General features: G+C 34.3%; 2 protein-coding genes across 6 annotated transcripts in view; one reads left to right on the top strand and one right to left on the bottom strand.

The window, feature by feature from the left end:
• Window positions 1-19,168, bottom strand: part of LOC143049739 (steroid 17-alpha-hydroxylase/17,20 lyase-like) — a 109,606-nt gene that overhangs the window by 54,633 nt on the left and 35,805 nt on the right. The window lies entirely within an intron of this gene.
• On the top strand, window positions 70-17,517 carry LOC143049737 (steroid 17-alpha-hydroxylase/17,20 lyase-like). Of its 2 annotated transcripts, none has more exons than XM_076223430.1 (11): window positions 70-206; window positions 1,749-1,897; window positions 2,523-2,600; window positions 3,599-3,697; window positions 4,297-4,390; window positions 5,374-5,529; window positions 6,400-6,611; window positions 14,025-14,153; window positions 14,567-14,671; window positions 16,440-16,574; window positions 16,986-17,517. In XM_076223430.1, exons 2-11 carry the CDS (start codon window positions 1,750-1,752, stop codon window positions 17,336-17,338), a joined length of 1,509 nt encoding a protein of 502 aa, XP_076079545.1. In that variant the 5' UTR covers window positions 70-206; window position 1,749; the 3' UTR covers window positions 17,339-17,517. The 2 variants fall into 2 exon arrangements, with proteins under 2 accessions (XP_076079545.1, XP_076079544.1); XM_076223429.1 differs by lacking the exon at window positions 70-206 and adding an exon at window positions 1,143-1,283.

The following is a 19,168-nucleotide window of genomic DNA, read 5'->3' as shown; positions in this document are numbered from 1 at the left end:
TTTATTGTATACTGCACAATGTACTGCAAATTATATATATTAAATAACGGAAGATTTGATTAGTTTATTATAAAATTAAACGTATAAACAAATAATATCTACATACAGACTGTGTGTTTGCCGGAACGCTTGGGTGTATTATCGATCTACAGCAAGGATTCCTTCCTGAAGTTAAAAATATATTATCGAGCTGCGAGCCAGAAAAGGTAAATGGAAATTATTTTTTAATAACTATTATATGTATTACCTAGAACAAGGATGTATTTTAAATATAAGGTTAATTTATAAATGGTTGCCTATAATTAACATGATTAATCCCAGTGGCAAATATTACATGCATATCTACCTCTTTAAAGGTAAAATGGCATACTCACTTTTTTGGACCAGATAAACGTTGTGTGCTAGACAGGTTTACGACCGCAACGTCAACTGATAAAGATAGTTACCATATATCACATGGAAGACAGATTTAATTCATACTTACCTTCAGCAGTTTTTCCCTTTTAGTCTTTGTTAAATTGGCAATTTATTTTAATTTTGCAGAATTTGTTCATTTAATAAATGTTTATTTTTTTTTCTGAAAATCTTATACCCGCGAGCCTTAAGGACCTGAGATTGATAAATGATCGATTCCTTCCTTACAGTACTAGATGCGGCATTGAAAATTCTCAATAAAGAAAATTCTCCACTTTATTATTATTTTGTACGATTTGAAACCAACTCGTCTACTTCGTTTAAAAATTGCATGAATAAAAACAATGAAAAATAAAAATATTTTATTTCCAATTAAAGATTCATTAAAGGCATAAAGAGCTTTCGTCAGATTGCACACAGATACATAAGTATAATGAATATGATTAAAAAGGACATTAAACATGTTAAAAGCACTGATATGAGACGAGATATTTTTAGTATGTATGTACTCAAACAGTGAATGAATATTTAAAAAAAAATCTCGTATCGTACATGTTATAAATAAGATCAGTTAAACCGTTCTAATTCGTAACCCCGGTTAGTCCAGTTCTAGTCATATACATACAGTTGCACTTAATGACAAATATTTACACAGCCTACACATGTACTGAACACTGCACAATGGACTGACACAATTGTATATAAATAACGGAAGATTTGATGAGTTTATTATAAAATTAAACGTATGAACAAATAATATCTACAAACATATTGTGCTTTTGCCGGAACGCTTGGGTGTATTATCGATCTACAGCTGGGATTCTTTCCTAAAGTTAAAATATATATTATCGAGCTGCGAACAAGAAAAGGTAAATGGAAATTATTTTTTAATAACTATTATATGTATTACCTAGAACAAGGATGTATTTTAGATATTAGGTTAATTAATAAATGGTTGCCTATAATTGACATAGGAACTAGTACATGCATATATCTACCTCTTTGGACCAGATAAACATATATATGCTAGACAGGTTTACGACCGTCAACTGATAATGAAAGTTTCAATATCACATGGTAGACAGATTTAACGCATACTTGTAATTCAGGAGTTTTTCCCTATTATTCTTTGTTAAATTGGCAATTTATTTTAATTTTGCAGAATGTATTTTTGTTTCAAATAAAGAACAGGTTAAATTTTTACCCTGCTCAGAACTACAATCAAAATTCTCAAAAAAACATGTAGTTGCTTATAAGTAAGAATCGTACAATTAGCCTTAAATTTTTAAACTTTTTATACCTTTAATTGTATTTTCATATACCTGTAATGACAGAATGTTGAGTTCAGTTATATCAACGATGAATATCCAGGCAGTTCTAATTGGTTTAGTAGTTGTACTTGTTGTATACAAACTCAGACAAAGATGGAAATATAATCTGCCTCCAGGACCAATTTGCTGGCCTCTGATTGGAAGTTATGAAGGTAATAACATTTTTATGGCCTCTGATTGGAAGTTACGAAGGTAATATCATTTTTATGGCCTCTGATTGGAAGTTATGAAGGTAATACGATTTATTTGGCCTCTGATTGGCAGATATGAAGGTAATATCATCTTGCTGGCCTCTGATTGGAAGTTATGAATGTAATATCATCTTGATGGCCTCTGATTGAAGATATGAATGTAATATGTTTGCTAAATATAATAAACAGCTATGTTGAGTGACTTGCTGTCTTTAAGCCTTAAAATTATAGGTTTCCTCTTACCTGAGACCGATTGAAATTCATAGATCATAACCTAAAAACTATTTTCTCATTTGTAAAGAAATGCTATTATAATCAGCCTATATTTCTACTCAGATTAAAGTTAACGTTTTACCTGCTTGTCAACCGGTTTGCAGCATATCAGAAGAACACGGTTCTTATTTTGTTCCCTTTCCATAACTTTTGTGATTAGATTGAATTTATTTTCTGTATAAGTATTTGTGTTTTCTGCCTAAGTATTTGTGTATTATACCCAAGTATTTGATCGTTTTGTCTAGGTATTAAATATTTTGGTATACTTGTTTGTACAAATAAAAGATTAATGTGTAGTTTTCTTCAATTCTAGTTATCCAAGCCAAATTTCTACATGAAATATTTGTAAAATATGCGAAAAAGTATGGACCAGTGTTTACTGTTAGTGCAGGTTAGTAAAACACAGTTTGAGAGATATAACAGCAAAATGCATCGAGTGTGTAGGTAAAGGTTATATCTTTGGTAAGCTGGCTTGCAAATGAATCGTGAAGTCATTATTAGGTTAGGTATACTACCCTTCTTTCTGAGGAGTCTTGTCCTACAGACAACCGACAGATTGGTTATCTGTTGGACTAGTCCATACTCTTATAAGAGAATATTATAAATAACCTAATAATGACTCCACGGTTTAGCTAGCAAGGAAGCTATCCAATGATATCACCTTTTTAACTACACACTCAATGCAATTTGCTGTAGGAAAACTAAGAGCTTGAAATACCTAGGTTAAAATAGTGTCAGTTAAGGAGAAAATGGTGACACTGTGTTTATAGATATAATTTGAAATGTTTATATATATGTATCCCTGTATACTTTATTTCAGGTTTTCTTTAAGAATTGAATAACACAAACATGATAAAGATCGATGTTTCGAATCAGTATAGTTTGAAAATCTGATAGGATTTAGAACATCAGAGTAATGAAGAATAATGACAAATTGTAAAATGGTAAATGGAAATGGAGAATTTGTCAAAGAGAAAACAACCCGATCATAGAGCAGAAAACAACACAAGGCCACCAATGTGTTTTCAATGTCTCTAAATAGGAAAAGAAAAGAATATGCCAATTTAAGATAAAAGGATTCATCAAATTTTGCAAAAAAAAATATATTTTCTAATTTCCAAAATGAAAAAATTTATATTGAAAAAGTAGGCGAACATAACACTACAAACACAAAATATCAGATAAACATACAAAAAACTTGAATCAAGTTGGAAATATATTCCCAAATAAAAAACAAAAGATACAAAGGATACATCGTAGAATTGTGCAGGACGTCTTTAATGATAACTCAAATGTTTATTCCTGTTAAATATTATCACATATAACACCCTTATTTTTCTATTGGGTAAGAAAAAAATGACAACTATGTACAGAAATCTATTTTTACAGGATCTGATCATATGGTTGTTTTAAGCGATATCAAAAGCGTCACAGAAGCATTGGTCAAAAGCAAAGCTGATTTTGCTGACAGACCATTCTATCATTCAGGTATGTGTAGACTAGATATTGTCATACATAGATACATAGACCAGATACTGTCATACATAATTTTGCCCCAGAATCGGACCTTATATAAGTTATATATGCAGATTTTGGTATTTTATGGCCACCATTTTGGAAAAAGCCGCCATATTGAAAATGCAAGGTGGGTTTATAGCTTATATGTTTTGAAATACCAATAACTACTACCATGCCAAATTTTGTGCTTTTATCATCAAACCCACAATTTTTTTCAGCAATCAGCCGGACGATAAGGGCATACTGCGATACAGTTGTGATATCATGATAAATATTTTACGAACATTTGCATTTGACATATGTAGCAATTCAAATCTGTAATAGAAACATACCTTCGTGTGCTGCTTTAAGAGATAATAGAGGTAGAAACATGAGACATTTATTCTATTTATTTTGAAAATTTCATTGATTATAGGTTCTTATAAAATTTGTGCAAATAATTTTCGTACATGATAAAACCTAATGCCAATTAAAAAAAAGTGCAGTTCATGTACTCGTTTTAAATGTATATCAGTTTAAATCATGGTAAAAGTATTATATCTTTTATCTGTGAGAAATTTCGCTTTCAGATAACATGTTAACGGAGGGAAGTAAAGATATAGTTTTTGCTAAATATACACCAACATGGAAACTGCACAGAAAAATTGCTGTAAAGGCATTAAGGTAGGAATTTGATTATTTGAATCTTGTAAATAGTTTTTTTTGTATTAAATGCAATCAAAATCCTATGGTACTGACTTGATAACTATTCTTCCGAGGTTTATCACTACTTTTGAGATACGCTAAATATAGTGCACTAATCATAACATTCTCAACATCCTATCCATGAACATTTCCAGAACATTTAAAATCGGAATATTTGGTCAGATATTCAAGTAACAAAATAATGTTATATTGTCAAGTAAATTACATAACTTGTTCAAGGTGCAGAAATCTAATATCCGTTCTAAAATATCAATGTTTCATTGTTAAAGTAATCTTCTTGATTTGAGTTATCTTCATTTGACAATTCACATATTTCTTTACACTGCAATGTTTAACATTACTTTCTTCTGCAAAATTAAAGCAATCCTCAGCCTTCAGTGTTCAGGCACTAAGAATATCATTCCAATCTGGTAGTATTGTTACTGGTAATTCCATTTGATCTTCATATCTGCATTTAGAAAGTTAAGGTAGGTGGTGAAAGGGGGGGGGGGGGCTTCTTAATTTAAATCCATAGGTTATTTTGAAAATTTGTCAAAATGAAGTTTATGTCATGCTTCTTTTTTTAAACAATTATCAAAAAGTATGGGTCACTGTGCTTTTTTCACATTGCCAGATTTTGTAAAGATTATGCATGGAAACCCCCCAAATTATATCTGAATATCTAAAACATCGGACGCATATTGCTATTGGGTTGCTATATGAATATAACCTTTCTATCAACCAATTAGTGATTATGGCCTAAAAAGTTGTATACTAGTAGTGTCGATTTTTGTCGTTCTCTCTCATTTAGATTGGTTTCCGTTATGCACCTGATCTCTTTGATGGTTATCAAGATAATGGCAGCGTTTAAGACAGACAACACATTACAATAATTGATTCCGGTTATTGCACAAAGTAGACAACAGTTATAATAAGAAAAATAAACACTTATTATTTTGTAGGCAGTATATGGCAGGAAACCGTTTAGAGGAAATTTTACATGCTTCAATGAAATTATGTTTACCTTTAATGGCAAAAGAAAATGGAGCATTTAACCCAGAAAATTACATAGATTTAATGGTGTTCAATATTCTTAATGGTGTGTGTTTCGGCAAAAGGTAACCAGTAAATTTATATACAGTACTAAGAACATGTTTATTTTGTCATTTTAGAATGCCAACGTGCGCAGTTCAATAAAAAAAAGCTCCAGACTGTAAAACATTTGAATTCAATAGATTACCTTTTTTGCAGAGGTTTATAGTTTTCATAAAAATTGAGAATTGCAACTCGTGATACTCAGTTTCAATTGAATGATAAACAAGCCTGTGGCAATTTTTTTTTGATAAGTCATCATAGATACCGGGCGTACAATTTTGTACGCAAGACTCATCAGACTCAGTGACGCTCGAATTAAAAAGGTTCAAAATATAAAGTACGAATTTGAAGACCATTAAAAACTCAAAGTTCAATTTGTTAGATTTAGCATTGATTTTGTAAATTAGGAAAGATTGAAAAGCATACGATTCGAGCACATTATATCCCTTGAAATGAAAATGGAGATGCTGCAAGTGGCAAAGAGACAACAACCCGACCAAAGAGCGGAAAACAACCGAAGTCGACAAAGGGGTCTTCTATACAGCGAGAAAATCTGAGTCATGCTTCAGATGGCCCATATATAAAAATGTGCACTAGTTCAGTGATAATGAATAGTTACTTTGTTGGTATGTTGGTAGCTAATTATTGTTACACGTATAAATGAAGTTTAAAAAGAAATATTTATCCGAATTCATATACTTGTAAACGTTGTTAACCTTATGTTTACCTTATCAACGTTTTTCAGTGTTGAATTAAATGATTCAGAGTTTTTTTGTTGGTATGCAGGAAGCGGATTTTTTTTTCTAAAATATAAATGAAAGTCTAAAACAACATCTATCCCAATTTCATCTAGCTAAGGCTGTAATTGTTATTTATCTATTGACTTTTTTCAGTGTTGAAGTAGATGATCCAGATTTTATGAAGTTTATGAAACTTAGCAAGAAAATGAATGAAATGACAGGAAATGGTTTTGTTGAAGATATGTTCCCTATCATGTTTAAAATATGGACAACTAATAAGTACAGAACAATCAACAACATGAATAATGAGCTCATCTCTATCATCAAAAGAAAATTCGAAGAACATGAAGAAACGTTTGATTTAGGTATGTCAACAGGTTTGATGTGTTTATACAACAATTAATACTTGCAACTGTGATTTTGATGATATATAACTTAGCTATAAAGGGAGAAAACGATACCAATTAAGAGGGCAATAAAGAATTACTATATTATATTTTCACAAATTCAGTCTTGACGATGAAATCACTTGAACTCAATTTCACATTATTAAAAAGTTAATTTTAAATCTTTACCTGTGCACTTTATTGTAGAAACTTGTGTCATCACAAAAATATCGAACGAAGAGGAAAATTCAAAATGAACAGTCCTTAATTGAATGGCAAAAATGAAAAGCTTAACTCCACCAAATTAATGGATACCAACTGTCTTATTCCTGACTTAGTACAACCAATTTTGTATGTAGAAAATGGTTGACTAAAACCTGGTTTTATAGCTAGCTTAACCTCTCACTTGTATTATATACATATTAGCATTTGTTTTATTTTTTGATTTACTGATTTTTGCTCAGTGGCAATAATTTCATTTATGTTGAGAGTAATAGCAAATTAAAATAACAATAGATAATTAGTGTTTGTTCCGCTAGATGCGACGACTGGATTTAAGGGCTGAAGATTTGAACTGAGCGACATCTGTTGACAGCTTGTCCTCAAATTTTCTCCACGTGATTCTTTTGTCTCATATCCGGGGTTTTAAAGGACAAACCAGATGATTATTGTTATTGTAAAGTATTGCAACATGCAATCTATGGACCCACCAAAGGGTTGAAGGATGAGTTACGATATTTTACTTCAAGAGAGACAGGCACTCAACTAACATGAGACATTACGTTTATTTTCTAATTCTGACTGGACACAGCTGCAAATCTATATGCGTGGTCAGCCAACTAGACTCCCTACTTTTACACTGGTTCCTTTCACATAACCGTATTGATGTGTTTACTGGACACAGCTGCTAATCTATATGCGTGGTCAGCCAACTAGACTCCCTACTTTTACACTGGTTCCTTTCACATAACCGTATTGATGTGTTTACTGGACACAGCTGCTAATCTTTATGCGTGCTCAGCCAACAAGACTCCCTACTTTTACACTGGTTCCTTTCACATAACCGTATTGATGTGTTTACTGGACACAGCTGCTAATCTATATGCGTGGTCAGCCAACTAGACTCCCCACTTTTACACTGGTTCCTTTCACATAACTGTATTGATGTGTTTACTGGACACAGCTGCTAATCTATATGCGTGCTCAGCCAACTAGACTCCCCACTTTTACACTGGTTCCTTTCACATAACCGTATTGATGTGTTTACTGGACACAGCTGCTAATCTATATGCGTGCTCAGCCAACTAGACTACCTACTTTTACACTGGTTCCTTTCACATAACCGTATTGATGTGTTTACTGGACACAGCTGCTAATCTATATGCGTGCTCAGCCAACTAGACTCCGTACTTTTACACTGGTTCCTTTCACATAACTGTATTGATGTGTTTACTCTACACAGCTGCTAATCTATATGCGTGCTCAGCCAACTAGACTCCCTACTTTTACACTGGTTCCTTGCACATAACCGTATTGATGTGTTTACTGGACACAGCTGCTAATCTATATGCGTGGTAAGCCAACTAGACTCCCTACTTTTACACTGGTTCTTTTCACATAACCGTATTGATGTGTTTACTGGACACAGCTGCTAATCTATATGCGTGGTAAGCCAACTAGACTCCCCACTTTTACACTGGTTCTTTTCACATAACCGTATTGATGTGTTTACTGGACACAGCTGCTAATCTATATGCGTGCTCAGCCAACTAGACTCCCTACTTGTACACTGGTTCCTTTCACATAACCGTATTGATGTGTTTACTGGACACAGCTGCTAATCTGTATGCGTGGTAAGCCAACTGGACTCCCTACTTTTACTCTGGTTCCTTACAAATAACCGTATTGATGTGTTTACTGGACACAGCTGCTAATCTATATGCGTGGTAAGCCAACTAGACTCCCCACTTTTACACTGGTTTCTTTCACATAACCGTATTGATGTGTTTACTGGACACAGCTGCTAATCTATATGCGTGGTCAGCCAACTAGACTCCCTACTTTTACACTGGTTCCTTTCACATAACCGTATTGATGTGTTTACTGGACACAGCTGCTTATCTATATGCGTGCTCAGCCAAATAGACTCCCTACTTTTACACTGGTTCCTTTCACATAACCGTATTGATGTGTTTTCTGGACACAGCTGCTAATCTATATGCGCGCTCAGCCAACTAGACCCCCTTACTTTTACACTGGTTCCTTTCACACAACTGTATTGATGTGTTTACTGGACACAGCTGCTAATCTATATGCGTGCTCAGCCAACTAGACTCCCTACTTTTACACTGGTTCCTTTCACATAACCGTATTGATGTGTTTACTGGACACAGCTGCTTATCTATATGCGTGGTCAGCCATCTAGACTCCCCACTTTTACACTGGTTCCTTTCACATAACTGTATTGATGTGTTTACTGGACACAGCTGCTAATCTATATGCGTGCTCAGCCAACTAGACTCCCTACTTTTACACTGGTTCCTTTCACACAACTGTATTGATGTGTTTACTGGACACAGCTGCTAATCTATATGCGTGCTCAGCCAACTAGACTCCCTATTTTTACACTGGTTCCTTTCACACAACTGTATTGATGTGTTTACTGGACACAGCTGCTAATCTATATGCGTGCTCAGCCAACTAGACTCCCTACTTTTACATTGGTTCCTTTCACACAACTGTATTGATGTGTTTACTGGACACAGCTGCTAATCTATATGCGTGGTCAGCCAACAAGACTCCCCACTTTTACAATGGTTCCTTTCACACAACTGAGTTGATGTGTTTACTGGACACAGCTGCTAATCTATATGCGTGCTCAGCCAACTAGACTCCCTACTTTTACACTGGTTCCTTTCACACAACTGTATTGATGTGTTTACTGGACACAGCTGCTAATCTATATGCGTGCTGAGCCAACTAGACTCGTTACTTTTACACTGGTTCCTTGCACAAAACTGTATTGATGTGTTTACTGGACACAGCTGCTAATCTATATGCGTGGTCAGCCAACTAGACTCCCTACTTTTACACTGGTTCCTTGCACATAACCGTATTGATGTGTTTACTGGACACAGCTGCTAATCTATATGCGTGCTCAGCCAACTAGACTCCCCACTTTTACTCTGGTTCCTTTCACATAACCGTATTGATGTGTTTACTGGACACAGCTGCTAATCTATATGCGTGTTGAGCCAACTAGACTCCCTACTTTTACACTGGTTCCTGCACATAACTGTATTCATGTGTTTACTGGACACAGCTGCTAATCTATATGTGTGGTCAGCCAACGAGACTCCCTATTTTTACACTGGTTCCTTTCACATAACCGTATTGATGTGTTTACTGGACACAGCTGCTAATCTATATGCGTGCTCAGCCAACTAGACCCCCCACTTTTACACTGGTTCCTTTCACCTAACTGTATTGATGTGTTTACTGGACACAGCTGCTAATCTATATGCGTGCTCAGCCAACAAGACTCCGTACTTTTACACTGGTTCCTTTCACATAACTGTATTGATGTGTTTACTCTACACAGCTGCTAATCTATATGCGTGCTCAGCCAACTAGACTCCCTACTTTTACACTGGTTCCTTGCACAAAACCGTATTGATGTGTTTACTGGACACAGCTGCTAATCTATATGCGTGGTCAGCCAACGAGACTCCCTACTTTTACACTGGTTCCTTTCACATAACTGTATTGATGTGTTTACTGGACACAGCTGCTAATCTATATGCGTGCTCAGCCAACAAGACTCCCTACTTTTACACTGGTTCCTTGCACATAACCGTATTGATGTGTTTACTGGACACAGCTGCTAATCTATATGCGTGGTCAGCCAACTAGACTCCCCACTTTTACACTGGTTCCTTTCACACAACTGTATTGATGTGTTTACTGGACACAGCTGCTAATCTATATGCGTGCTAAGCCAACAAGACTCCCCACTTTTACACTGGTTCCTTTCACATAACTGTATTGATGTGTTTACTGGACACAGCTGCTAATCTATATGCGTTGTAAGCCAACTAGACTCCCTACTTGTACACTGGTTCCTTTCACATCACCGTATTGATGTGTTTACTGGACACAGCTGCTAATCTATATGCGTGCTCAGCCAACTAGACTCCCCACTTTTACACTGGTTCCTTTCACATAACTGTATTGATGTGTTTAATGGACACAGCTGCTAATCTATATGCGTTGTAAGCCAACTAGACTCCCTACTTGTACACTGGTTCCTTTCACATCACCGTATTGATGTGTTTACTGGACACAGCTGCTAATCTATATGCGTGCTCAGCCAACTAGACCCCCTTACTTTTACACTGGTTCCTTTCACATGACTGTATTGATGTGTTTACTGGACACATCTGCTAATATATATGCGTGCTCAGCCAACTAGACTCCGTACTTTTACACTGGTTCCTTTCACATAACTGTATTGATGTGTTTACTGGACACAGCTGCTAATCTATATGCGTGGTCAGCCAACAAGACTCCCTACTTTTACACTGGTTCCTTTCACATAACTGTATTGATGTGTTTACTGGACACAGCTGCTAATCTATATGCGTGCTCAGCCAACAAGACTCCCCACTTTTACACTGGTTCCTTTCACATAACTGTATTGATGTGTTTACTGGACACAGCTGCTAATCTATATGCGTGCTCAGCCAACAAGACTCCCCACTTTTACACTGGTTCCTTTCACATAACTGTATTGATGTGTTTACTGGACACAGCTGCTAATCTATATGCGTGCTCAGCCAACTAGACTCCCCACTTTTACACTGGTTCCTATCACATAACTGTATTGATGTGTTTACTGGACACAGCTGCTAATCTATATGCGTGCTCAGCCAACTAGACTCCCCACTTTTACACTGGTTCCTTTCACATAACTGTATTGATGTGTTTACTGGACACAGCTGCTAATCTATATTCGTGGTGAGCCAACAAGACTCCCCTCTTTTACACTGGTTCCTTTCACATAACTGTATTGATGTGTTTACTGGACACAGCTGCTAATCTATATGCGTGATCAGCCAACAAGACTCCCCTCTTTTACACTGGTTCCTTTCACATAACTGTATTGATGTGTTTAATGGACACAGCTGCTAATCTATATGCGTGCTCAGTCAACAAGACTCCCTACTTTTACACTGGTTCCTTTCACATAACTGTATTGATGTGTTTACTGGACACAGCTGCTAATCTATATGCGTGCTCAGCCAACTAGACTCCCTACTTTTACACTGGTTCCTTTCACATAACCGTATTGATGTGTTTACTGGACACAGCTGCTAATCTATATGCGTGCTCAGCCAACTAGACTCCCCAATTTTACACTGGTTCCTTTCACATAACTGTATTGATGTGTTTAATGGACACAGCTGCTAATCTATATGCGTGGTCAGCCATCAAGACTCCCCTCTTTTACACTGGTTCCTTTCACATAACTGTATTGATGTGTTTACTGGACACAGCTGCTAATCTATATGCGTGGTCAGCCAACAAGACTTCCCTTTGGTATCTTTCGTCCCTCTTTTACACTGGTTCCTTGCACATAACCGTATTGATGTGTTTTACTTTTATAACAGTATACCACCAATGGAATTCACAAAAATCAATACACCTTAAGGAGGTAGACCTAGGTTAAGGGAAATAACTCTTAAAATCATCAGTACGTTTGTGTCAGCCATTTTCATAAATATGTTCTAAGCTTCTTGGATACATAGATTATTTCCAATCTGTTTCAGGTAAATGCTTAAAATTCATTGGCGAAACTTGACTTTTACAAACACATAACTGATTTAAAGAGTTATCTCTCTGAACTAATGTCTACCTCCTTCAACATGTTAAAAAGTACATAGTAATAAGGTCTAATGAAAAATGAAACACCAAGATCAAAGAAAGAACAAAAAGTAAAATAATAAAAATACAAAACTCCAAAGAAATTAAAAGCAGACATTAAGTCCTTAATCATGTGGCAAAATCCAAAATCAAATCAAAAGTCATATAACAAACTTATGTACAAAAACACTTCACAGAAAAACACATACACTTAGGGAAAACACAGGTTCTGATGCAGTGTCATCACTTTTATCTACAATTTCTACATGAAAAACTACTTAATCAATTTTATTTTCAAATTGTATGTGCCTTTTTTATTCTACTTATTAAGATGTTGTAGAGTTTGATTTCTTGTATGGACACTAATGTTGGGTTAAAATCTTTGTTTATCCTTCATATGTTTAACCTGTTTTTGTTTTTATGCCCCACCTACGAGAGTAGAGGGGCATAATGTTTTCTGATCTGTGCCTCCGTTCGTTCGTTCGTTCGTTTGTTCGTCCGTCCGTCCGTTCGTTCGTTCGTTCGTCTGTGCGTCCGTTCGCCCAACTTCAGGTTAAAGTTTTGGTCAAGGTAGTTTGTGATGAAGCTGAAGTCCAATCAACTTGAAACTTAGTACACGTGTTGCTTATGATATGATCTTTCTAATTTTAAAGTCAAATTAGAGTTTTGATCCCAATTGCACAGTCCACTGAACATAGAAAATGAAAGTGGGAGTTTCAGGTTAAAGTTTTTGGTCAAGGTAGTTTTTTATGAAGTTGAAGACCAAACAACTTGAAACTTAGTACACATGTTCCCTATACGGTATGATCTTTCTAATTTTATTGCCAAATTACATTTTTTACCCAATTTCACGGGCCACTGAACATAGAAAATGAAAGTGGCAGTTTCAGGTTAAAGTTTTTGGTCAAGGTAGTTTTTGATGAAGCTGAAGTCCAATCAACTTGAAACTTAGTACACTTGTTGTTTATGATATGATCTTTCTAATTTTAAAGCCAAATTTGAGTTTGGACCCCAATTTCACAATCCACTGAACATAGAAAATGAAAGTGGGAGTTTCAGGTTAAAGTTTTTGGTCAAGGTAGTTTTTGATGAAGTTGAAGACCAAACAACTTGAATATATATGTTCCCTATACGGTATGATCTTTCTAATTTTAATGCCAAATTACATTTTTTACCCAATTTCACGGTCCATTGTACATGAAAAATGATAGTGCGAGTGGGGCATCCGTGTACTTAGGACACATTCTTGTTGTATTATTTTCTTGTTGATCTTTATTTATAATACTGAGTGTACTTTAAATATAGTTCTAGAAAATAGCTAAAACATATTGAGTTGAGAATGTTGTTAATGGATAAAAACATGTAATTTTCCTTTCAATAGATTGGTAAACACTGGTTGTCACATTTGTTGTTTTGAGTATTTTTTTTAAAACTTAACTTAAAAAGAAATGATCTCATTACTGATTTCAGACAATATCAGAGATTTTACTGATTCCTTGATATTGGCAAGAAAAGAAGCAGAACAAGAAGAGAACGAGGAAATATTATCCAAGCTATCTGACACACATCTTAGACAAACTTTAAAAGATATTTTTACTGGTGAGTTGAAATGAATAAAAGTTGTGTTATAATCTTAGAGAAATAGAAATTTGAATGCGTTTTTTTCTTTTATAAATATGGTGTTACTATTAGAGGTTAAACATGTTATAGGAGGCATATGAATGTTGAAGAAATGCCACACAGTTCTATATTTTGATTTTTAACAAAAAGAAGGGAATGTGAACTTTACATTCCAAGATATATATTTTTACGAAACTTCAAAGTACAAATCAAATGGCACAGTTTCAGCCATTAAAGGTGATTTAATGTGAAATTGCATTGTCTATTTTAACACAAGTGCAACCTACAATTACTATAAGCTCGCAAAATGCTCAATTAATTTACCTTGTTTGTCTACATAATTTTGTTTTAATCATTTGTAAATAATCTATTGTAAATGTACATTTTTATAGCTGGTATCGAAACATCGACAGTAACATTACGTTTTGCGGTACGTTACATGGCTGGGTTACCAGATATCCAGAGTAAAGTTCAGGAAGAAATAGACAGAGTTGTTGGTGAGTACTTTTAAGTTTGCTTGTGTCGTTTTCTTGCCATGTCTTTAAATAAACTGTTATTACCAATGTTATTTCAACTGATCGGGCGGAGCTTACGTTTTAATTTGCATACGGACAATCTGTCTAAAAATATGTGTGATAAGGATAATTACCGTTATAATTATTATTGATTTCTAATCACCTATCAGTGTCATCAAAGGAATTTACAAAAGAATGACCGGACACCTCATTTATGAGTTTATCATAAAGCACCTTTCTATAGATGGACTTGTTTATTATAAAAGAGGAACGAAAGATATTGAAGGGACAGTCAAACTCATCAATCGAAAATAAACTGACAACGCCTGGCTAAAATTGAAAGAAGACACACAGACAAACAATAGAACACATGACACAACATAGAAAACTAAAGTATAAATGAACCGGTTAAACTCCGCCTAGTCCAGTGAAATAAATCGAGTAATAACAAAAATTGACCCTCAACAAGCTTCAACTTCGTACTCTATTTGGACTTTCCATTTTTTTAATTTGGGCATCGCTTTTGATATTTTTGTAAACCAAAAATGTGTCTGGCGAACAAAATTATAAACCTAGTAGATTTGATGAGAATTTTGAAAGCTTTAATTTGTTTTTTTGATAATTTGATTTTGCATGTAACACATCATTTGATTGGCGGATTGTTCTTGTCTATCAGCTAATATATACAATTTTGTCATATTACCGTGACTTCATCAACGTTTTTGTACGATTTACTACTTTAAAAGGAATAGAGAATGATATTATAAGGAGTGACAGTAAAATAAAATTCTGGCTTTTTTAAATAACCTTAAAAATGTTGTGCAACGTAGAGTGGTATTTAAAAGTGTGCACCACATTTTTGATTTTATATCTCCATAGACAGAACAAATATTACAGTCATTCTTTGAATGAACAAGATTTGTATTTAAAGTGTTCGATATATCTGAACATTTTTACTTCTGTCACATAATAACATTTTCATTCATACTTTATACGCATGTTTTTGTATAAATAAAACTTCTTTTGGTAGTAAAATCATATATCAAATTTTCCAACAGGTTATTTTGAAAGTATGATAAAATATTCTGACATTTTAACATGCCTCATCCCATCATCTTGTTAATGAATGCTTCCTTATCCAAAAAACCTAACTCCAAGGAAAATTTAAACGGAAAATCCATAATCGAAAAGAAAACAAATGTGACATTCCTAAATCATACACAAGTTTTGATTTGTAGAAAATGGGGATAAAACCTCTGACTTGTATGTCAGTCGCACAAAATGCCATTATATTGACAAAATTTCATATCTTTTACATTGAAACTAAATCATATACCAAACACACAAAAGGCATGAAATTAACCTTTTAAATGACGAATATAGTCGAAGAAATTGTATTTACTGACATAATGAAAAAGACAACAGTAGTATACCACTTTTCGTAAGTCATACATCGATCGAGAAAAAAAAAACCGGATAACAAACTTAAACCGAGTAAAACACATCAACTAAAAGAGGAAAACAACAGAAACACTAAAGTACAAAAAAAAAAAAAAACGACAATGTAACACATATAGAAAAGAACTATAAGATATCAACTTCCAATGATTTCTTTTAATATATTGACTTATGGAAAGACTTTTTTTTAATTCCGTTTCTGATGTAGCTCCCTGAAAAATACAGTTATTGACACAAAAAGTTTGTAGTCTGCTTTGTATACCCAAATAAAAAGCTATCAAATTTTTAATAGGAAAAGACAGACTACCTACTGTTAAAGACAGAGAATATCTCAGCTATACAGAAGCTACATTACATGAAGTCATGAGACTTGGTACAGCTGTTCCATTAGGTATTCCCCATAGTACACTTTGTGACACACGAGTTGGTGAGTATTTGAATTAATCAGACTTTTACAATGTTGTAGGCAGTCTTTTACCAATTTGAACATTCCTCTTTTTTTAAATTATGATTGAAGCAGACTTTTACAATGGTTGAGGTAGTCTTTTACCAATTTGATTGGCATTACTTTTACATTTGCATAAATTTTAACTATATTTGCCCGTACAAAAAGACTACGTTTACGCGCATTTATTTTACTGGTAAGTTTGGCAGTGATAGCGACAATTGCAGGCAAGACAAAGTGTTCCGCGGAAATTGTATTACGTTGTCTTTTACAGGTGGTTACGATGTTCTGACAACATAAAAGTGAGACGTTTGCATAGAAATGTATTCAAAGTAAAATTTCACCTCTTTGAACTGCTCCGCATATTACTATTATTTAATGTTTTTTTTCCAGGCGGGTATGATGTTCCAAAGGATACAACGGTTGTGATTAATCACTGGGCACTTCACAATGATCCTAACCAATGGAAAGACGTGAATAAATTTGATCCGACACGCTTCCTGGACGAAAATGGAAAACTTGGTAAGAAACAAGACAGCTGGTTACCATTTTCAGCAGGCAGACGTGGATGTTTAGGGGAATCTGTTGCTAAACCAGAACTTCATCTGATTTTTGCAACAATTATGCAGAAGTTCAAGATAACCTTACCTGAAGGAACCAATCCTGAAATAGAACTAGCTGGATCTGGTTTCGTTGCAATTCCTGCTCCGTATACAGTCATTCTTAAAGAAAGAAATGTTTTATAAACTCTCTTGACATTGAATGTTTTTTTTCTGAACAATTTCTATACTTTTAGAAAAAAATATAAACAACGCTTTCATGTCGATCCGGCCCCACGTCGATCCGCCCCATATTTAAAGTCGATCCGGCCCCAATAAAAAATATATTTATAAGGAATAAAAATAAAGATATATATTAATTGTAATTCATTTATGTTTATGAATTTTATTATAATGTAAAAGGTGAACGGTAAAAAAACGACCGGATACCTCCCAGTTTAAAATAATTTAATTGAACTATTTAGATTTGTTTTATTTCATACTTTAAATATGTTTTTGTTTAAGTGTTGCTAAGATAGTTACAAAGTACTAGGCTTTTGATTTGATACGCCATACGCGCGTTTCGTCTACATAAAGACACATCAGTGACGCTCAGATTAAAATATTTAAATCTATGCCCTGGATAAGAATATCCTTAGTATTTTGGATAATTCGTATATACAAAATTAAGTCCTGATATATATGATGAGTTTATTTACAACCACTGGGTCGATGCCACTGCTGTTGAGATTCATTTCACCGAGGGTATCACCAGCCCAGTAGTCAGCACTTTTTGTGCTGACATGAATTATCATTGATATGGTTATATAGATACATAAACTGTTTACGGAATTTAGAATTTTTGAAATACTAAGGCTTTTTTTACCTCAGGGTTAGATTACCGTAGCTGGATTTGGCAACCCGTTTAGGAATTTTGGTCCTCAATGCTCTTCAACTTCGTACTTTATTTGGCCTTTTTAACTTTTTTGGATTAGAGCGTCACTGATAAGTCTTTTGTAGACGAAACGCGCGTCGGGCGTATATAAAAAATTTAGTCCTGATAACTATGATGAGTATTTGCAAACATAATTTTTTTAAATGACCATATAGTTGAAATTCGTGTCAACATCGAAGTGCTGACTATTTGGTTGGTTATACCCTCATAACGAACGAACACCAGCAGTGGTATCGACCCAGTGGTGTTATCACAGGTACTAGACTCATAATTTGATACACCAGACACGCGTTTCGTCTGCATAAGACTCATCAGTGACGCTCATATCAAAACTATTTTAAAGGCCAAACAAGTATAAAGTTGGAAAGCAATTACCTCATCTACTGATCAATACCATGGTATCTGTACCTGATCAAATATTTGCATCATTGATTTTATATTATAATTATTAAGATACTTTCATCTTTATTTTATCATTTAATATCAAACACAACTGATATATTGAAACTACATTTTATGTAATAAAAAGAATTAAGCGTCAGATATAATGAGAACTAAATGATTTTGAAATGTATTTATTATATTTTTCGTACATAAATGACAGTGCATCATATAAGCATCTACAGGCTGGTTGGTATACATGTATCTATACATATATATTGACTGCATATTTTTTTAAATTGTAATATATTGTACATTTATTTCATGTACATGTAGCAAGTTGCACTTTAAAATATTATTTTTTTATCTATCAATACTTTATTAAAAAAAATTATCGCCTATAGAAATAACTTTTTAGGCAACAGTAGTAAACTCCTGTTAAAAGTCATAAATCAGGGTGTTATTGATTTATTTTTTAAACTAAAATCGAGGGAAATGCATCAACTATGAGAGGACAATATTGGAACAACAGGAACCCTGAACTGCACAAAACCAAACCCAACAACACCTAAACACCTGAATACATAGAAACGAACTACTTGAATTAGATAACAACTATCATATCCTGACTTGGAACAGGACACATTAAGAATAATTGATGGGTTAAACCTGGTTCTAAGGCTTACCGATCAAATGAAATA

The sequence above is a fragment of the Mytilus galloprovincialis genome, chromosome 10 (genome assembly GCF_965363235.1).
Source record: "Mytilus galloprovincialis chromosome 10, xbMytGall1.hap1.1, whole genome shotgun sequence".
Classification (NCBI taxonomy): Eukaryota; Metazoa; Mollusca; class Bivalvia; order Mytilida; family Mytilidae; genus Mytilus; species Mytilus galloprovincialis.
The sequence above is the reverse complement of the archived record's forward strand: the minus strand, read 5'-3'. Positions and strand labels throughout refer to the sequence as shown.